Source organism: Dendrobium catenatum, unplaced genomic scaffold (genome assembly GCF_001605985.2).
Source record: "Dendrobium catenatum unplaced genomic scaffold, ASM160598v2 fragScaff_scaffold_847, whole genome shotgun sequence".
Lineage (NCBI taxonomy): Eukaryota > Viridiplantae > Streptophyta > Magnoliopsida > Asparagales > Orchidaceae > Dendrobium > Dendrobium catenatum.
In genome coordinates, this window is record NW_021319309.1 from 4,195,929 (window position 1) to 4,215,414 (window position 19,486).

Genomic DNA, 19,486 nt, shown 5'->3' on the forward strand with positions numbered 1-19,486 from the left:
GAAATACATAACTAAATGCACATATTATAATTAGATAAGTAACAATTATTCACAATATTTTCACATTAAAACTCTTAGAAACACAATGTAAAATGTCAAGCAAAGCAAGAAAAAAAATTTAATCACATTACAGCAAAAGACTGAAGAAGAACAGAGATCAACCTTCAATGATCTTATTCATTGAACAGAAAATTGTCAGGCAGGGATTTCTTTTGATTTAAGGTAGACAGCCTCCCACAGAACATTCCTGAAGATTTCATTAAACCAGCTGAATTTCAGAGGTAGAAGCCATCCATTATGCAGCTGCAATTGTTTTCTGAACTCTGATCATAAATACATTAAACTGAGGAAGATGAACAAAACAAAAATGTTTTGGGAACAACAGAAACCAATTTGGAAAAATCATGATGTTCATATCATCATTGATTTGATATGATGTGGATACATTGAAAGAGTCGATCGGCGTAGCATAACTGTAAAAAATAAGACTGATATGTTAATGTTATATTTTATAAATTATTGATATACAATATGTAAATTACACTATTTTCGATTTAATGCGCCTATAATATCAAACATATATACTCACAAAAATAAACACTATTAGTAATAGAGGAAATGCTCTATCACATATAACAATGCAACGACTATCATATATTTTATACTTAGATTTCGTTTGGAACGGCTTTCTTACTGCTTCTTAAAACAGTTCTTAGTATAAAATTTTTAATTTTTATGCTCAAAAGTTACTTTAAGAAGCAACAAAAAAACATCGTCCCAAACGAAGCCTTATATTGATATCTCACCGGGAGGCTATTTCTCATGTGCGTGTCCGGATTGTGTTCGGCGCTCAATCGTGAACCTAATTTTATCTTGAAATGCTTTTGACACAATTTTAAGCATATCGGACACAACAGGGCGCGTCTAAGATGTGGCATGTTTCGACATGGACACCAAGATATTTGGAAATATCAGTGCTTCCTACTAGATCTACTACTTGGATGAAAATAAGATAGGAAGAATAGTTTCATTAGGTTCACTAAGGATTAGAGAGGGTATTGTTGCAGTGAAAGAGTTAGCAAGTCAACTTTATGTTTGAAAGATCCATTGTTAGAGAGGGCAGTCTTCAACAGAAAATTTCTCCTATTATATATTTTCAAGAAACCATCACAGAATACAACTTGATATAAGTTCAGAATCAGAAGTTTGTGGGGAAAAAAAAAACAGTTTTGATGAACAATATCAACTTATCAAAGAAAAATATACACCAATGACTAAATTTACACAGGTGTTATGTTATAACTCATGGAGACAAGAAAATGAGGAAACCTGGCATGCGTTGTTATCATTCTGATTCAACATCCTCATCACCGGAATCTATTTGCTGTGAATCAGACAATGAAAGGCGCCTCGATTTACCAGGGCCAGCTTCAAGAGGACCATCTGACGAAAAGGTTAATGCAGGAAGTGCCGATGATGATCCCAAAAGTCGACGAACAACAGGAACATTAGGTGATGATGATGTTGAAAGACCATAAGCAAAGATGCCCATTGGAGCAGCAACGGGGTGATCAAATTTGCAATTTGGGCCAAATTTGCAGATACCATACCGAGAATAAAAAATACATAAAGGTTCACCCTGCATGATAGAAGTAGATAAATCTTAGTTGCAGAATCTGAGAACTCTCAAGGGTTACTGACAATTTATAACGTATGATCTTTTCAAGTCATTTGTTGAGAATTTGTCATTAAATGTACAATTAAGAAACCAGATGAAACAATTTCAAGTCTTCAATAAAAACTTTCCTCATAAAAACAAAAATGAATGAGGAAAATAATATTCAAGTCTATCAAAGAAGCCTAAATATTTGGCATAAAAATGTTCATGAGTTGCATATTACATCATAAAATTATCTATTTAGTTTTAAGAAACCTAAATGAAAAAATTGCAGGAATACTCGTGGAAATGATTATAATCATCGTCATTGTTAACCTGATCCCAACTATTTAGAGTTGCTTTTATGAATCCTCATTTTTTTTTTCGTTGTAGCTGAGTGTTTCTTACAGTATTATAAACCTATTTGATAGAGAACACTTTGAACTTCTATCCATTTTACCTTCAGATCTGTCATTTTTCCTTTCTAACTATTCGACATTATTTTTTTATACTGGTCTAATAGTGCATTTTCCATCATCGTAAATGTCCAAATCTCCCAAGTAAATTTTCAATTCCTTAATCTTCAATAGACATCACTCGAACCATATAAGAACTCCTTAATTTATCGTTCTCAGTTTTATCGCACATTCATCTTAGCATTCTCATTTCCTCTATGCTCAACTTAGTTATACACATCTTTTTTACTGCCCAACACTCAAATTCATACACTAATATAAGCCAAATTGAAATTTTATAAAGTTAACCTTAAGTCCTATTATATCCTATTATTGCATATGAATCTTGATCTACTTCTCCGTTTTAACAATGTGGCCTTAACTTAAAAGTTATGTCCTCATCTATATTATCATTCTTTTGTATAATAAATCAAAGGTACTCTAAGTTTATCACACCTCTGGTATCACTTTATTTTCTAATAATATTGACTGATAAATGTTAAGCTGAGCTTAAGTGTTCGCCATAGCAAAGTGAGGCATTAAATTTTCAATTATTTTAATTAAGAGAAAAATTTAGAAAATATATAATATGATATAATAATAAATAATTAAAATATAGTAGAAATAAAACATTTTAAATTCTTGTCATTCCAAATACAAAACGACAATATTATCAAATAAATTGTCTGAAACAAAGTGTTCATAAGGTTTAAAAGTTCTGTTCCAACCAATTTCAAACCAACAAATACAAACTTAAGCTAATAACTTTCATATTAATCTAATCTTAGCCACAACTTATTTAATTTTCTTCATCACCCCATACTCTATTTCCGAATCCTTACAGTTCTAAACTTCCATCTCATAATATGATTATCTAAGCTTTAAAATCTTTAAGGAAAAAATTCTCAAAATATAATTTTCATTTTTCTTTAATATTTTCATAATTAACTAAAATCTTATCATCTTTGCTTCTAATATATCTAAGTTGATCAAAATCTTTATATCTTGTATCTCTCGCCTTAGCTATTTTATGTATCTTTGTTTCTTTTTCCTAGTACCAAGTTAATTATCTAAATCATCAAAAGTTATAACATTTTTACGTATTGAAATACTTTCCTAGAATCATCATATGCCTCTATGATACTTCTTTTTACCCCTATTTACGAATATTTGAGACTCATCACTCCACCACTAAGTATCAATCAGTTTACAATATATTTCAAGACTCGCCTAATACTTACATAACAATCTTTATAATGAAATTAGTCATCTTATCCCAAATCATGTTTGAATCAACTAAATAATTATAATTTGAATCTTATTAACCTACCTTGAAATATTAAATTATCTCATTTCAAATTCCACCACTTTATTTTGGGGCAATTATTTCTTTTGATAACTTTCCTTAAAACTGACTAACTAGCTTACCGGGCGTAAGGGAAGACCCAATGGGCTCAGCACACAATTTGGAGCAGGAATTAGTCTTTCTCTAGGATGATGAAACCTGCAAACTGCGCCAAATTTACAGTCCCCAGTTTTCATATAGAACTGGCATTCAGGTTCGCCGGGTCTCTCAGGAAATATGCCATCCCTCTGCAATGCATACTGCCCCAAAGGAACTGAACCAAATCGAAAAGAAGAAAATGATGCTGAAGAACCTGTGCTTGTTTCACTTTGGTGTGACGTTCCATAGAATTGAGCGTTCCCAGAATTTTGTTGCTGGTTCTCAGGAGATGAAGCAGATCCATATTGTCCCTGCAGGAAATGATCTAAATCAGAATGATAGTCGTATCATCACTAGAAAAAGAAATAAAAACACCAGTAAGATGATAAAATCTGCAGAGGATAATTAAAATATTAAATTTGATACATTTTATAGGAAGCACTTAGGTAGTAATAAATTCATAAACTTAAAAAACAGAAATCTCAAATAACCCAATCAAACTTGAGATTATTAAGTGTTAAATTCAGAGAATTGGAGAGGGAAAAAGTTTTAATTTTATTATACAAAACTATCCCTATTTATTGATCTATACAAGATATCTTAATAAAAAAATAAATAACAACATAATCATACATAATTGCCCTAATATAATCCTTCCTAAATCAGTCACCCAAATATGGAAGGAGATCAGCGTGATCCATGTGAGCCTCCCACGGATCCCCATGCTGCCATAAGATCAAGAGGTAAGGAACGGCTGAGATTTAACAGGTACGCCTCCCAAATATGGAAGGAGATCATCATGATCCAAATGAGCCTTCCTAAATCTGCTTGTTTGTGATCAATGTGGTCTTGTTCATGCTCCTGTTGCACTTTCCTACTTGCCCACATGCTGAGTTGACAACCATTCCAACATAAGCCCATCTCGAGGTCCCCGCAAGCCCCCATCTGATTTCAATAACATTCCCAGCTCTTACTGCATCACCTAGCTAATCTAGCTCATTATGTTCCCAAATGTGCCTGTTTGTTTCCCCTACTTCATACTTAATATTTTCAGGCATGAATTAAATCCTATTAGATTCCTTGTACAACTCCCCTGTTGATACGAGACCTTACTCCACACTGGTACAACCATCAAGTTTAATTGAGCAAACTATCTTAAGTGGTCGAGGGCTTTTCATTATCTCAGGATCACATGACAAACTCTATAATTAGGGGTGTCAATTTGGATTAGTAGGTAGGGTACAAGTTTAACCTAAAGTTGACCAAACCCAAAGATGCTTGACCCGTCTGACCCAACCCCGACTTATTTATCATGAGTCAAAATTTTTTACCAGAACTTGACCCATTTATTAAGTAGATCCTAAACTTTTTCAGAACAACATGACTTTTTTAATCCGAATATGACCAATTTAACTCGAACTCGGCTTGTTTTACTAGAACTCAAATGATTATCAAATAAATTTTGAGTCAATTTTGGACTTTTGGGTCAAGAGTTTAGACCAGAACCCAACCTGACTAATAATTGAGTCAACCCAAACCTAATTGTTTTGAGTTGGGTTTGGGTTGGGTGATCGTGTCAGATTAATTATTGACACCCCTATCCATAATCTTGATACTCTTGTAAAAATGAGACCCTTTAACTTTCAAAATGATAAGCTTATGATAAAGTTATTCTTGATCGACTCATTAATAGTTTTAAACCATCAATTTCTTTCAAGGCACTGCTAATAAGATGCTGGACTTTTTTAGATCTACGTAATTTCAAAATAGCAATAACTTTAGGATCTACACTCTCAATTTTGATACTTTTTCCCTCCAACAAAACAACCTGCCAATTTAAGAGTACTATAATACCTTGAGAGAAAAATGAGATAAATTCCTCCAGTATCATCCCTTCATCGCTGGTCATATTTTCTGTCAAAAAATTGAATGAAGATTTTTTTGTTGCAAAGTTCCAGTCTAGACTTCATTCATCTCTTCATTGTATATAATCTCAACTGATGGCCGACTTTATCATACCAAACTATACTACCGCTCCATCTTAGGGTTTTCATGTTGCCAAACCATCAAATCCTTATCATTCAACCCATGACCACTCTACCCTTATTGCAAGTTCGTAAGGTTGGCATGTTTGAGGAATATGAAATCGTGGCTGTTTCAACTGCACAAATCATCCTCATGAATGATGCTGTCGAAAATTGATTGCTCAAACATTCATCTACAAATAACTCCTTGTTATTGCCTTAATCTGGTTCTAACTCATTTATTATCCCTTATTATGAATATGGCGAACTGCTTCAACATACGAAGGCCTGTTAGTATCTTAGACTATCTCATCCTTCAAATATATAGTTAAAGCCTTGACCGAAAAATCATGGGTTTTAGATTCAGGAGTGTCTTCAGTCTTTCGTTGCTAAGTCCCAAGCTGTGGATGAGAAAAGTGGAGGTTGAGTTAAGTAGTTAAAAACCAGCGTAAAATTTGTCAAACAATCATGAGTTCAGAGTGATGGTTTGGATGGTTGAAGTTGAAAAGCGCAACTCAAACTTGAGAGAAATTTTTATTAGATAGTGGTAATTTTTATTAGATAGTGGTAAGATCTACAATGCTTTATGACGTAGAATGCTAACTAGTAAAAGAGAATCATAAAATTAAGTGTTGCAAAGATGAGAATGCTCAAGTGGATGAGTTGCTTTATACTTAGAGATAGAATATGAAACGAGTATATATGTGAAAAGGTTGGAATAACTCTAGTGGCAAATAAGATTAGAGAGAGTTGCCTTAGATAATTTGGTCATATAAAATATTAGCTTTCCAATGACCCGGTTAGAAGAGTAAATGTATTAGAGCCGACCTATGTCAAGGTAGAGGTAGACTTAAAAAAGACTTGGTTAAAAAGTATTAAAACTGACCTTTTTTATTATATTTAAATGAGAAGTTGACTTTTAATAGAACAAAATGGAGAAAATTGATTCATGTAGCCGACCCCATTTAGTGGGATAAAGGCATGTTATTGTAGCATCTTCCCAAATGACAAGAAATAAAAAATTATTTGTTTAAATGCACATCTATTTTACCATATGTCATCATTGTTAATGGTTCCCCATCCCTATTTCTGGAAAAGGGCATTGTTCACCCTTCCAAAAACCTTACTCTCTAAGATGTGTTATATATTCCAAAGTTTCTAGTAACTTTACCATCTATACATTGTCTAATTAAAACCCATAATTGTTAAGTAACCTGTTATCTTACTCATTGTGTCTTTAAAACTCTCAACTCAAAAAAGAAGATTAACCAAGATATTGAATCTGGAGAAATCTACTACTTAGCGCCTAACATTTCTTCTACCTTGCTTCCACAACTAATCCTTATCAGTGGTACTATAATTTTGGTGGTCCGCCAGCTTGACTTTAGGAATGTCATCTGTTCTTCTTCCAAATTTGAATTTTATGCTTGTGAATTAGTAAATATCATGTGTCACTCTAGTCATCCATTACAAATAATTTTATTTTTCATTTTGAGTTGGTTCATTATGATATTTAAGGCTCTAGTCCAGTTCTAAGTCACATAGTGATGGGTTTGCTATTTTGTTACTTTTAGTGATGATCATTCTCAAATTACCATGGCATATTTATTAAAATGTTGGCCATAAGTCTTTAACAGGTTTTATAAAGATATTTCTGTTTTACTTCACTGAAAGCTTGCATGTTCATAATGCTTTAGAAAACCTGAAAACCCAATTTCATAAATTTTATTTTAAAATGACATTCTTCATCAAACCACATATTCATATAACTCCCAGCAAAATAGAGCCACAAAATGCCAACATCATCATGCTAATGTCGCTAGGGAACTAATATTTCACATGAATGCCACCACTATTTTTTAGGAGATTTAATTCTAATTGCTCAATATCTTATTAATTATATACCCGCTACAAGTATTAATAAGCTATTACCAATGAGCATTCTCTCACCCACTCTACCTAACTTTCTCTTACTCTATGGGAGTTTGGTTGCTTTTGCTTTATTAATGTTTTTCACTCACACGATAAACTCTCCCCATGTCACTCGTTTTATATTCCTTGGGTACTCCTGAACTCAAACAAGTTATAAATGTTATGAACCACTTACTAAATGCTTATACACTTCAGTTGATTTCACTTCTCATGAGAATACCAACTATTTTCCTATAATCACTTTAAAATCAGCACCATATATCCCTCTTCTTACAATTGCTTCGCTCCCTACAATTGTACTCTAGAAGGCCTCAAAGACCATGTACAACACCTCCTATCATCCCATATATTTTTACTAAGGATCGCTCTAAGACCAAGCCTTCAAATATGCACCTTTCTATTGTGTTGCAACAAGGTAAATGACTAATTACTTCATCTTATTCACTCATTCATAACCAATAATCATTTATCCTCATCTTCTCATCATTTTGCTATCTTTGTTTATTGTCTCTATTCCTAGGACAAATCTAGAAACATTACACCATCCTCCATGAAAACAAGCTAGAGATGCACCTCATAATCAACAAAGAAAGGAATTACTTTCCCCTACCTTTAGGATTAAACTAATAATTTGTCAATAGGTTTTCATCTCATCCTGTTGGTCTCATTGATTGATACAAAGCTTAACTAGTTCCCAAAAATTTTACTCAATTCTACGGGACGGATTACTTTGATACTCTATATGTTCGCTAGACTCAACTCTGTTACAATTCTAATCACTCAATTAAGGTCGGTTCATGCTGCAAACATATGTTAGTAACATTTCATTTATGGTGATCTCAAGAATAGAAATATATATACCTACTAACAAAGGCCATTTATAGACTCAATCAAAAATGGCCTCGAGCAAAGTTCACTGGCTTACTTAGATAAATTAAAAAATCAATAAATTTCTAGTTAGATATAAAATTTTTTTGCAAAAACTGGCCTTCAAAGTAGCTCATTTGATCATTCAATCTTAGTCAAACATTCAACTATAGGCTCAGTTGAGCTAGACATTTACATAGATGACATATTAATCATTGGGAGTAATACAGAAGGCTTATCTAAAGTAAAGAACTTATGGAGTTGTTTTACTACCAAAGATCTAGGGTGACCTAAATATTTTTTTGAGATTGAATTTGCTTACCACAAGAAAGGGGTTTCTCCATCTCAAGTTAAATATGCCACTAAGATTTTTGAAGAAATTGAGTTTTAAGGTGCAAACAATCTGATACCACTATGAACAACCAAACCATATATGATAAAGATATACCATTTAATGATCCATCTTAGTATTGAAGATAAGTTGAAAAATTAATTTAGACGTCAATTACATCATCAAATATCTCCTTTGTTGTTGGGGTCCTAAGTCACCATATGCAAAAGCCAAAAAAAAAAAGGTATATTATTCTTCATATTCTTCGATAAATCAAGGTTCTCAGAAAAGGATTGTAGATTCAAACAGTACAGTTAAAAATTGAAGCATTCAAGTGATACCGATAATGTTGGATCTGTTAATGTGAAAAAGCCAATCTAAGTGCCTGAAAGATTAAGAAACAAATTATTGTAGCCAAATCAGTACTAATACAAAATCTAGTCATGGCTCATTCTACATGTGATTGATGTGAGTAAAGACTATTAGAAGAATCAATTTTCTAGTAATTTAGCCTATCATATATGGCTGCACGATTGCCATAAAGAAATAGATTGTTCAAATAAAATTTTAATGACTTTGTCATAGAAAATGAACCTAGCATCTTAGGAGAAATACTTGAGAAAGAAAAAAAAAACTCAAAACAAATGTCAGCTGCTTAAGAAAATAAAAACAGAAGATACAGCGCATCAAAATGAGAAAAATTAATTTCATTTGGATGCTTAGTTTTAACATAACATATTCTCAGAAAATTAAGTGTGATTTCACTGTTCAACACACCAAACTTTCCAGACAAAACACCTAACTAAATAAGGGAAAATTATCTCTGACAAATCAAATTTAGAAAAAAGAATGCCACCTTGACAGGAAGAGATATAACAAATGCATAAATGGCATACAAACATGAATATCGAAAAAAAAAACAGTAAATTCAGAAGCAAAAGGCCAAGAAAGCTTACAGGAAAAGAACTCCAGCTTGGGACTTGAACCAATCCTTGAGGAAGAATGAGTTGGGCGTAGCTTGAAGATCCTTGCCAACGAGGGCTTATAAAGGAAGCTTTAGAAAGAGGCCAATTTGTCAGTGCCCCAGTCAAGGACTGTTGACCAGGAGTTGTTGGTGACTGTACAGAAGGATAAACAGGAGAACCTCGCAATGAAAGCATTGCATTAGATGGTTGAGGATGGTGAAATTTACAGGTGTTGCCAAACTTGCACTGCCCAGTCCTTATATAATATGCACATTCCTTCTCATTCTAGATACAAAATAGGAAAAGATGAATGAACAATTAGATTAAGAACAATGAATTAAATGCACTTACACAGGAGCATAAGAACATATTATGAACAGGAATCACATACAGGGCGAAGGGGATAGCCTAGGACATTCACTTGAACTCTTCCTGTGATTCCGGCCTTATCCTTCGGGTGATGAAACTTGCATGTAGGTCCAAATTTGCATGTTCCAGTCTTTAGATAGTACTGAGAAAGAATAAAACAGGAAACAAGTTTATCTAAGATTAGAGTTACAGAAGATCAGGATTAGCACCAACAGGAACTGTGAAAGGGAATTAAGTGGAGCCAGTGAAAACAAAACAGAAATTATATGCTGCGTTCCAAAGACAACCGTTATGAGGAAATCTGCCCAAAGTTATCTATTTTCAAGTGGGGAAAAAATCATAGTTGCCTTCATAGATGTTGCAGAAAGATTAATCAAGAATATTTAAACATATAACAATATATATTATCCAAACAATATTGATCAAGTCTCTCAACGTTACTCGTCCACGATCTCAGCATCTGCATAAATGGTATGCTCCGGTTGAAGGGAAGCAGCAGTTATAAACCCTAACCCCACTTCCAATTATAATTAATTTCTTTGAATTGCACTTAACAATAAATAAGTAGCTTACATGGCACGACATATACATGTTTATATGAAGACATCAAATCACTGAATTAAAAGAGATTTCACTAAGACAACCACCTCTCCAGAGAATGTTCAAAAATAATATAATCAATCAAGATAAGAAGCTAGTGAATATTCATAACTAATGAAGGAGCAGGAGAAAGAAAGATCCACCATCTGCATTATAGGACATTATTCATAAGAAACACAACATAACCTGATTATAATGAAAAATGGACTAGAATTGCCCAGAAAATTACCTGCAATGATGCATTACAACTTCACCTGACTGTGATGAAAAGTAAGAAAATATTGACTAAGTTTAAAATTAAGATTAGATCTATCACATGAAATTTAGGCAATATAAATGAGAAGTCAAGAATTAATGGAATTAAAATAGCATGTTTACATGAAATCAAATGGTAAAGAGAAAATCTAACGAAATTAGGAAGGTTATTATATGTTGAAAAGGTCAATAGAAATTGTAGTGAGGATAATAGTGGATAGAAAGTGAACGAAGAATTGTTCAGGTGAATATGGTTAGTGATATCATGATTTCTATTAAGATAATTATCTATGAGGATTTATAAAATGATTAGTGCTTATGCACCTAAATTTGATAAGAAGAAAATTTAAAAATCCAATTCTGAAAAAAATGGATGAACAACTATAACAGACAACAAAAAAATAAAGATTATTTATAGGGATTGAATTAAATTGACATATACATTCTATTAGGATTGACAATAAAAGGATTAATTTTGGTGTGGTATAAAAAAGAAATGCAATGGGAGACATGATGCTTTATTTTGTATAAGATTATGATCTTGTAATAGTGAATACATGTTTTGAAATAAGAGAAGATGTTGACATCCATATGTGATTAACAAGTAAACGAATAGAATACGATGACTACGGCAAAAAATAGATAACTTAAATAAAAATCAATTCATACCGTCCTAAATTCATCGCCCATTTTGACAAATAATAGTCACGATGTTTCTGGAATATCGAAATGGTTAAAAAACACCCTCTCATATTGCTCCAGTTCGACACATGGGAATAAGAGCCGCATAAAGAGGAGAGAATTCATAGGGAATTCATGCACACATAAATATTCTTGAAAAACAAAGAAAGAATATTAATGATAATATATATCTATATATGAAAAGAAGAAATTAATAATAATAATAATAAATAAATAAGGTAAGACAAAAGTAATAATAATAGCAAATAAAGACATAAAAATAAAAACTAATATTATTTTATTAACAATAAAATAGAATAATGGGGTGAAAAAATGCCCCATGTTTCTCTAAAAATTTGGTGTAAGGAGACCCTTTTCCAAACACCTATTGTAGGCACCATTATGGCACCACACACCACCCTCATATAGTTAATATTCTCTCTCCCTCTCAAATCTCTCCTTCTCGTGATCGCACTATCAATGGCACAAAAAGTATAAAGGAGCCACCCCATCATTCTCGTAATTCTCACGTGCGTCTTTCTTAATACGGTGGGGTATTTATTTTTTCTTTTATATGAGCTTTCTTTAGGCAGAAATATGCTTAAAAATATCCATATGCACCTCTCTTAGAGGCTTGGATCATGCATTGCTCATTTAGGTTTTCTGAGAGCCACCTGCGTGCATCTTCTTGATGTGATGAAGGACTTAATTTTGACTATGATGTACCATAAACTATCCTTACAACGCTTCATTTGGCATAGTGGGAAGGCCCTTCATGGGAGTGACATGGACGATATGCTAAAATTTATCCAAAATATACCTAAAAAAGTTAAAGAAAAAATATTTTGGGATTAAAATAACTCTACATAAATGAAAATAACGAACTAAAAGAGCAAAATTGAGACAATTAAAATAACTAAAATTACACCACAAGTCGCATAAAGGCATAGAAAATCAACCAAAACAAACTTGCATGAACTCCAGAGGCTCACCAACGAACACAAAAAGAATTCATCACTCACTCGTGAAACACTTTGAACTCAATTGGGAGATGATAATATGCCAACCAATCTTATCTATAGATGTGGATTCAGAAATAAATAGCTTATATAAAGCCTTCACTACCTCAAGTGTCTCCCTCTGACCAACTCGGCTAGTACGCCTCTTTTGAGCCCCCCTCCCCCCTCTCAATCAAAATTCTCTCTCACTCCCTCTCTTTCTCAAAAAATATTCTCTCCACTTTGCAAGTGATGTAGAACGAACAAGAAAATTTGATGTACCGGAACTTTTGGTGAGCAAGTGTCGCCTTTCCGAAGGACTAGACAGCAAGGATCATCGCTGGAATTTTCTGGCCAGCAAGGGAAAAGCCGTCTAGTAAGCAGGACAGCGAGTATTCCTGTTGAAATTTGAGGACAACAGAGAGAAATCTGCCTACAGGAATCCTGAATAGCAAGGAGAAGCCACGAGAGATTCAGGACAACACTTAATCTCCTTCGGGACATCAAAGGATTGGTTTTTGCATGCAGGACAGCAGGCTCGCAAAGTGAAAACCTGCAGGAATTGGTGTTGGGAGGTATGAAATAAGGGCTTGATCAACTAGTTTAAGAGAAAGAAGATGGGGAAGAGGTCGGCAATAGAGGAGGGGAAAAAGGAATTTAATTCCAGTAAATTTTTAACTTGAATAGGGAGGAAAACAAATTCAAAAGTCTGAAAATAATCTCAGCCTTAAGGGAAGGAATTAATTGGGCATTGATTGATTGATTTGAGGATCATTAATGAGCCTAGGAATTAATGGGGAAGATTTGAATTGGGGGGAGAGGGAGGGTGTCTAGGTTCATTGAATGTGGGGAATTGAATTAAAGCTGAATTTATTTCAGATTGGAATAGATTGAAGTGGTTTCCTAAGATGGAGTGAGTTATTTAGGGAAAGAATTTGAAATTCAAAATAATTTGACTTTGAATTCAAAATCTTCCCAAATAAGTAACACTATTTTAGGAAAGTAGTAAAATTAGGGTGTGGGGAAGGGGAAGATTAGGTGGCAAGGCCGGCGGCTATGCTTGGTGGGAGCCGACGGTTTAAGGTGGAGGGGATCGGTTAGGATTTTGGGTGGAGTAGGGGAAGAGATCAGCGGGTTTGTGTGGAGGAGGGGATGAAGCTGGCAGATTGGAGAGAAGATAGAGGCGGCGATTTGGAAAAATAAGAAGAAACAAAAAACAAAGAAAAACTGTGAGCCCAGACGCTTCTTGCGGTTGACGGGTGATACGTTGCACTTCGCTAAGGGACTTCAAGCCACGAGCCCGGACCCATCCTGCGGCTGGTGGAATCTACGATTTCCTCCCATAAGGATCCTCACCAAAGTTCTTGCCAAAGAACAAAAGTGCATAACAAAATTTTATTAAAACTCCATCATACTATTACACTAGTAAGGGCCTAATACATAGGCCTCAGAAATAAAAGAAAATAAAATAAGACGATCATGCCCCTAGAGCTTACATAAGATTAGACCCTTAAGGATAAAAATAGAAAATGCATAATTAAATCAAAAATACAATTAATAAACTAAGATAAAAATGGAGAAATCTAACGTCCACTATCGGATGTCCGCATAAGCAAGACTGTCATCAATGGAACACAAGATATAAAAAAAAAACAACCTTGTTATTTTATATAATCCTTAGATATGTCTATCTTGATGCAATAAGAAGTTTATTCTTGCTTTTCTGTGTGCTTCCTTTATGCATGAGCCCCTTAAAAACATCCATACATGCCATTTTTGGCATGGAAGAAGCAAGCTTTGCTTGTCCAAGTGCTCTACACATTACCTATACATAGCTTTCTTGGCACGATGCAAGACTTGGTTTCAACTGATAATTGAAAGCAATGTCATTAACCAATATGATTCAAAGAGACACTCCAAATCAATAAAGTATGCCCTTTGGACACCATACAACATGTCTCCCATAGGAGCAGCAAGGCCTCTGTTGGGGATGGAAGTAAATACTAAACACCGCGATGAAATAAACAAGAAAAATAGAAAAGCGGCGGAAATAAAAGGACACCAGGATTTAACGTGAAAAAAATCCAAAATTGGGAAAAAAATCATGGAGTCACACCATACCAATAAGTCCACTATGAAAGTTGGGAAAAATAAGAACATATCTCTCTTCTCTCTCATTCTCTCATTGCTTCTCTTCACTCTTACACCATTCTCAAACACAAAACACAAGAGAAAGTTAAGTAAATAACACCAAGGGATGCCAACCTTCAGAAAAACAAGAAAGAAAATTGTCCAGTATGCCTCGCAGCGTTGCGGCACCATATTGGAGCACTACGGCGCTCAAACCATTGATCCCGATCTATCTAACGATGTTGTGGTGCTCAAACCCACAATGCTGCAACACTACACAGCGCTGCAACATCGAGTCTAGAGCACTACGATGCTCTGCTCTCTGTCGTTTCTTCCAGCAAGCTTTGTAGTGCTAGAGCACTTGATTGCATAGGGTCGAAGCGCTCGGGTGCACAACGCCAGGACGTTGTATGAAAAAAAAATTTTTGGGTGCAACTAAGGGGAGGACCCCCCACCCCCCCAACGAACATGATAAATTGAATTGAGCTTCGACATAACAGTACAATCAGATTAATCGACACAAGCTGATTCCACCCAAACTAACAATCTCCCTTTAGAGGTCCTCCTTCTAAGAGCAAAAAGAACTTCTTAAAGCTTGTCGTCAATCTTTGAGAACAGATCCTTGTAAAAAAAAAAATGTTAAGCAAGTCTCCTTAAAGTATTATTCTTCTTTATCCAATGTTGGACAAGCTAGAGGATTCATGTAGCCGACCCCACGTAGTGGGATAAAGGCTTGATGTTGTTGTTGTTGTTGTTTTTATCCAATGTTGGACAAGCTAGAGGTCTATCAAGATCCTTAAGATTGAACATCCAACAAGAGGGAAAGATATATTCATTATAGGATTCTATGTTATCTTGGATTTACGATGACTTCTTCCTAGATAAAGACCTCTTGGTTGGCTTCCATGATTTTGACTGAATAGATTAGGTTAATTGCATAATGTCTCGAGGGTAATTATATAAGAATTTCTCCATTTAGTGGTATGTTGTCAATATATGGCTTTTGGCTGAGCTTGTATTTGCTACACCACTACCAGTGAATGATGCTAAGAATGGTTTGATCATGCTGAGACCTTCTACCAAAAGATGGTCCCTTTTCATATCCTTGGAATTGTCCACTTCAATGATTATTCCCATGGAAATAAATATAAGGTGAAGTCAGACTTGGCTTCTACCAAAATCATTTATGTTAGGTACTCTAGGGGTTACTCCTGAATGTCAAACTCTAGTGCTAACTATATAAATCAAGATATCTAAGATCTTGATCTCAAACTTTGTTGTTGAGCTATTCAGATGAAGAATCTCTAGGAGTTATAATATCCAAATTCACAGAAAAATGCTCACAATGCAAGTATCAGCATCTACAGCTTCAACCTGTGAGTTTATTGCCAAGACCTTCAGATAGCAAATCTTTGATGCTTGTATAACATATATTTCAGTGTTCATTATCTGATGCCTTTTCATGAAACTCAAAGAATTTGAAGCATAAATCCCATCCTGAAGCATCATTTCTAAGGAGCCACTCTAAATTTTCACCTTTATATTGCCCTCTATTTTTATGAGAATGGCCTACTTGGATATTTATTGCCTTACCAAGCTTCTTTCTCAATCTTCTCTCCTAGACAACATGAGAACCTTATATATATGGGATGAAGACACCTATGACTTCTGTGGTGGCCTTTTGGCTGCCTCCTATAAAAATTAATTTAAAAAAGCTATTGGTTTGTTCCTCTTGGCCCATCTTAGCATCTCAAAAGTCATTTTATATGGGGATGATAGTTTCTGGAGTCAACTATTGTACCAGAGCTTCCTTATAAAGATACAGTGCTCATCCCTTCATGGAATGGATGGAGTCTATGTTATTGTATAACACGAATTCCTAAGTCAAGCCTTAGTGTTGCTCTTGAGACAAAGAGAGGAGCCTTCTCCAATAACATCACAAGAAATCTATGTTGTTGGGGGATGGTGTGTATAGAACAGGAGCATTATGACCTCCAAAGATGGAGAAATAAATCTTCTCTAATAAAATCATTAGAAATATGTAAGCTCTTATGGAAAGACTCCAATATTTGTAAGAACTAGATATAATACTACTTTCAAAAGGAAAATTATATAATTAGATTTCACTATGATGTGCATGCTTACATTTACAATTGAAATTTAATCTTGAGGCAAGCCCCCATATTTAATTACCAATATATTCGGGAGAGCACTCTCCATTAAGGACTTAAAACTCATTTTTCATATATTTTCTCTACATGCGCTACATGTTTGGGAAAAATGGTTATGGGCATGGAAAACCTTATAAAGATCTTGGTTCCATCATCCCAAATAACACCTTATGGATCTCAACCCAAAGATTCAGCGAGCCTCAGCTACAAGGCCTTAATTCACGTTTTAAATGATGAAGTTATTAAAATTGGTCAGGGATCTTGAAATGACAATTTGATTAGAGTAAGAGGGCAAACTTGACTCTAAGTTGGATTTGACAAGCCTTGTTTATGATTGATGGGCCTCTTTATCAGCTAGGAACCACGAGTTACCTCATCTAAGGTCGCCCCTCTGATCACAAGTGACAATAACCCACAAGCATAACCACGAGGTGAAACCCTGGTACATTTCATTGGTGATGGGCTTAACTTATCAGTTAGACTAAATGGCCTAAGAAGCATGAAGCTTAGCCAATCATGTTTTAAAGGTATTAGGCACAATCAATGATGACTCAAAGACATGACATGATTGGTTCAACTTTATCAAAGTGAACCATAATTCAGCCTAGGGAATTTTTTTTATTCAACCTAGGGATTTTTTTTTTTGTTCAACCTAGGGAAATGATGCCATGGTCATAACTATTTTAGGTTTTGTGTTATGTATGTGGTAGTAAGAGGCCAATGTGGCTTGGTGTCAATTACTTATAATAACATTCCATAGAGAGAATGTTTACACCCCTTGAGGAGCATTGGGATCTTATCACACATTTCGGTATGCAATATGATTTATTTTTCATATTTCAGATTAAGATATAACTTGGTTCCCTCATATTACATTAGAGCTTTAACGCATATTTTGGTGTTATGCATTTATCATTTTAGGGCACATTAGTACCTTAGCATGCATTTCGATCAAAGGCATTTATGTCCTTGTTGATAAAACATTGGAAGTTAATAAAACCACACTTAGGTCCTTGACCATTATGTCTAATAAATTAGGTGGGCATCATCTAAATACCTTAGCTTGAAAATTGAGATGATGACTTGTCTAGGACCTTCATATCAACTAGGGGCCAATAAAGTCACAACTAAATCCTTGATTATTCTGCACTATTTTTCTGATAAAATAGCTGAGTGTTGTACAATTTTTAACTTACGCCCTAGCAACAATATCAAGATGATAAGACTAGAACTTTCAAATCATCTAAGAGTCAACAAAATAAAACCTAAATTCTTAAATATTCTGCATGATCAATTAAATTGGCATCATGTAATTTTAAGATAAAGCCTTGAAGTATGCCTTAGCATGTTTATCAATATGTTGACTCTACCAAGACCATTACATAAATTGGGAATCAACCAGGCGAGATTCAGGTCCTTGTCTATTCTATTTGATTAACTGGATTGACACCCAATAATTTTGAGCGTAGACCCTATAGGCAAAATTGACATCATATTGTTTTGGATGAGTGACCTGAAAGCATTCTGGCAATTTAGATCATTGTTAGGCCAATCATGAGGGGCCAGCTGATCCGGTCCATCCTGAACCGGTTCTCACCTACAGGAAGCAAGCCAAAGGGGGTGGAACTAGGGAGAGAGAGAGGGGAACGGCTAAGGAATGGGGCCCACACACTAATTAAGTTTGGGTTGGAGGAAAAATTCAAATTAGGGGCTGTTTAGGGATTAAGTAATCGTCTTTTTGCTTTAATTAGTCTCTCCTTGCTAGGGTTAGGTTTACTTGAATTTTGAAATCTAAATTTGAGATCTTGGTGTTGGTTTTGGACTCTAGGCTTCGGTTAGAGATTTGGAGAGTTGAATCTTCCTCTCGAATTGAAGATTCATTATATCAGATTGTTTCTTTTCTTCTACTATTGAATTTCAAGTGTTTTTCTCCCTGATTTTCCTACAGATTTGGTAAAAACTGCTGTATTGATTCCCATTATTTGGTGTTGTTATCTATCAAATTGGTATCAAAGCACGTAGATTTAAGGGGAATCAATGGCCGAAAGGAAAGTGAAAATTTTGGAAGGAGAATTAGGTAAACTAAAATCAAATTTTGAAGAGAAAACTTCTTATTTTCAGAATCAGTTTGCATCCGTCGATGAAAAGATGGATGGAAGGTTTGCCGTCGTGGAGGAAATGCTGAAGAATCTACTTGAAGACAAACTCAATCCGGCGACATCGGAAGCAAATGAAACCACCGGCGGCCATGGGAGAGGTGGAAACCCGAACCAGTTTAGGGGGAGGGAAAATCTAGAAGTGGAGATTTTGGATTGAGGAGACGAAATGCCTTTGCTAGAGCCGCTCTCTAGGGAGGAGATAAGTAGCGGGTACGAACGAAGTTTGCAAGGAGAGATGAGGAATATGAACGCCAGGGTGCTGATTTTGAAAGGAGGAGAGCGGATTTTGAAGGCTTTGGGTTTGAGCAGCGAAGGGTAGAGCATGGCACTTGGGGAGAACCCTCCTTTGTGAGGAATGGGTGGCTATGAAGGATTCAGGGGAAATGGAGGTGACCGGAGAGTAAGGAAGCTACCCATCTTTGAGGGCGAAGACGCACATGGGTGGATC

At 34.9% G+C, this 19,486-nt stretch overlaps 1 protein-coding gene across 2 annotated transcripts in view; it reads right to left on the minus strand.

Annotated features, from left to right (window-relative positions):
• LOC110111720 (zinc finger CCCH domain-containing protein ZFN-like) overlaps positions 1-19,486 on the minus strand; it is a 38,723-nt gene continuing 19,237 nt past the window's right edge. For both annotated transcript variants that reach the window (XM_020843714.2, XM_020843713.2), the window contains 5 exons: positions 10,067-10,186; positions 9,667-9,960; positions 3,541-3,867; positions 1,330-1,639; positions 1-473 (listed from right to left, as the gene is read on the minus strand). In XM_020843714.2, the coding sequence (XP_020699373.1) occupies positions 1,346-1,639; positions 3,541-3,867; positions 9,667-9,960; positions 10,067-10,186 (1,035 nt within the window). In that variant the 3' untranslated portion in view covers positions 1-473; positions 1,330-1,345. The remainder of the gene's footprint in view (positions 474-1,329; positions 1,640-3,540; positions 3,868-9,666; positions 9,961-10,066; positions 10,187-19,486) is intronic.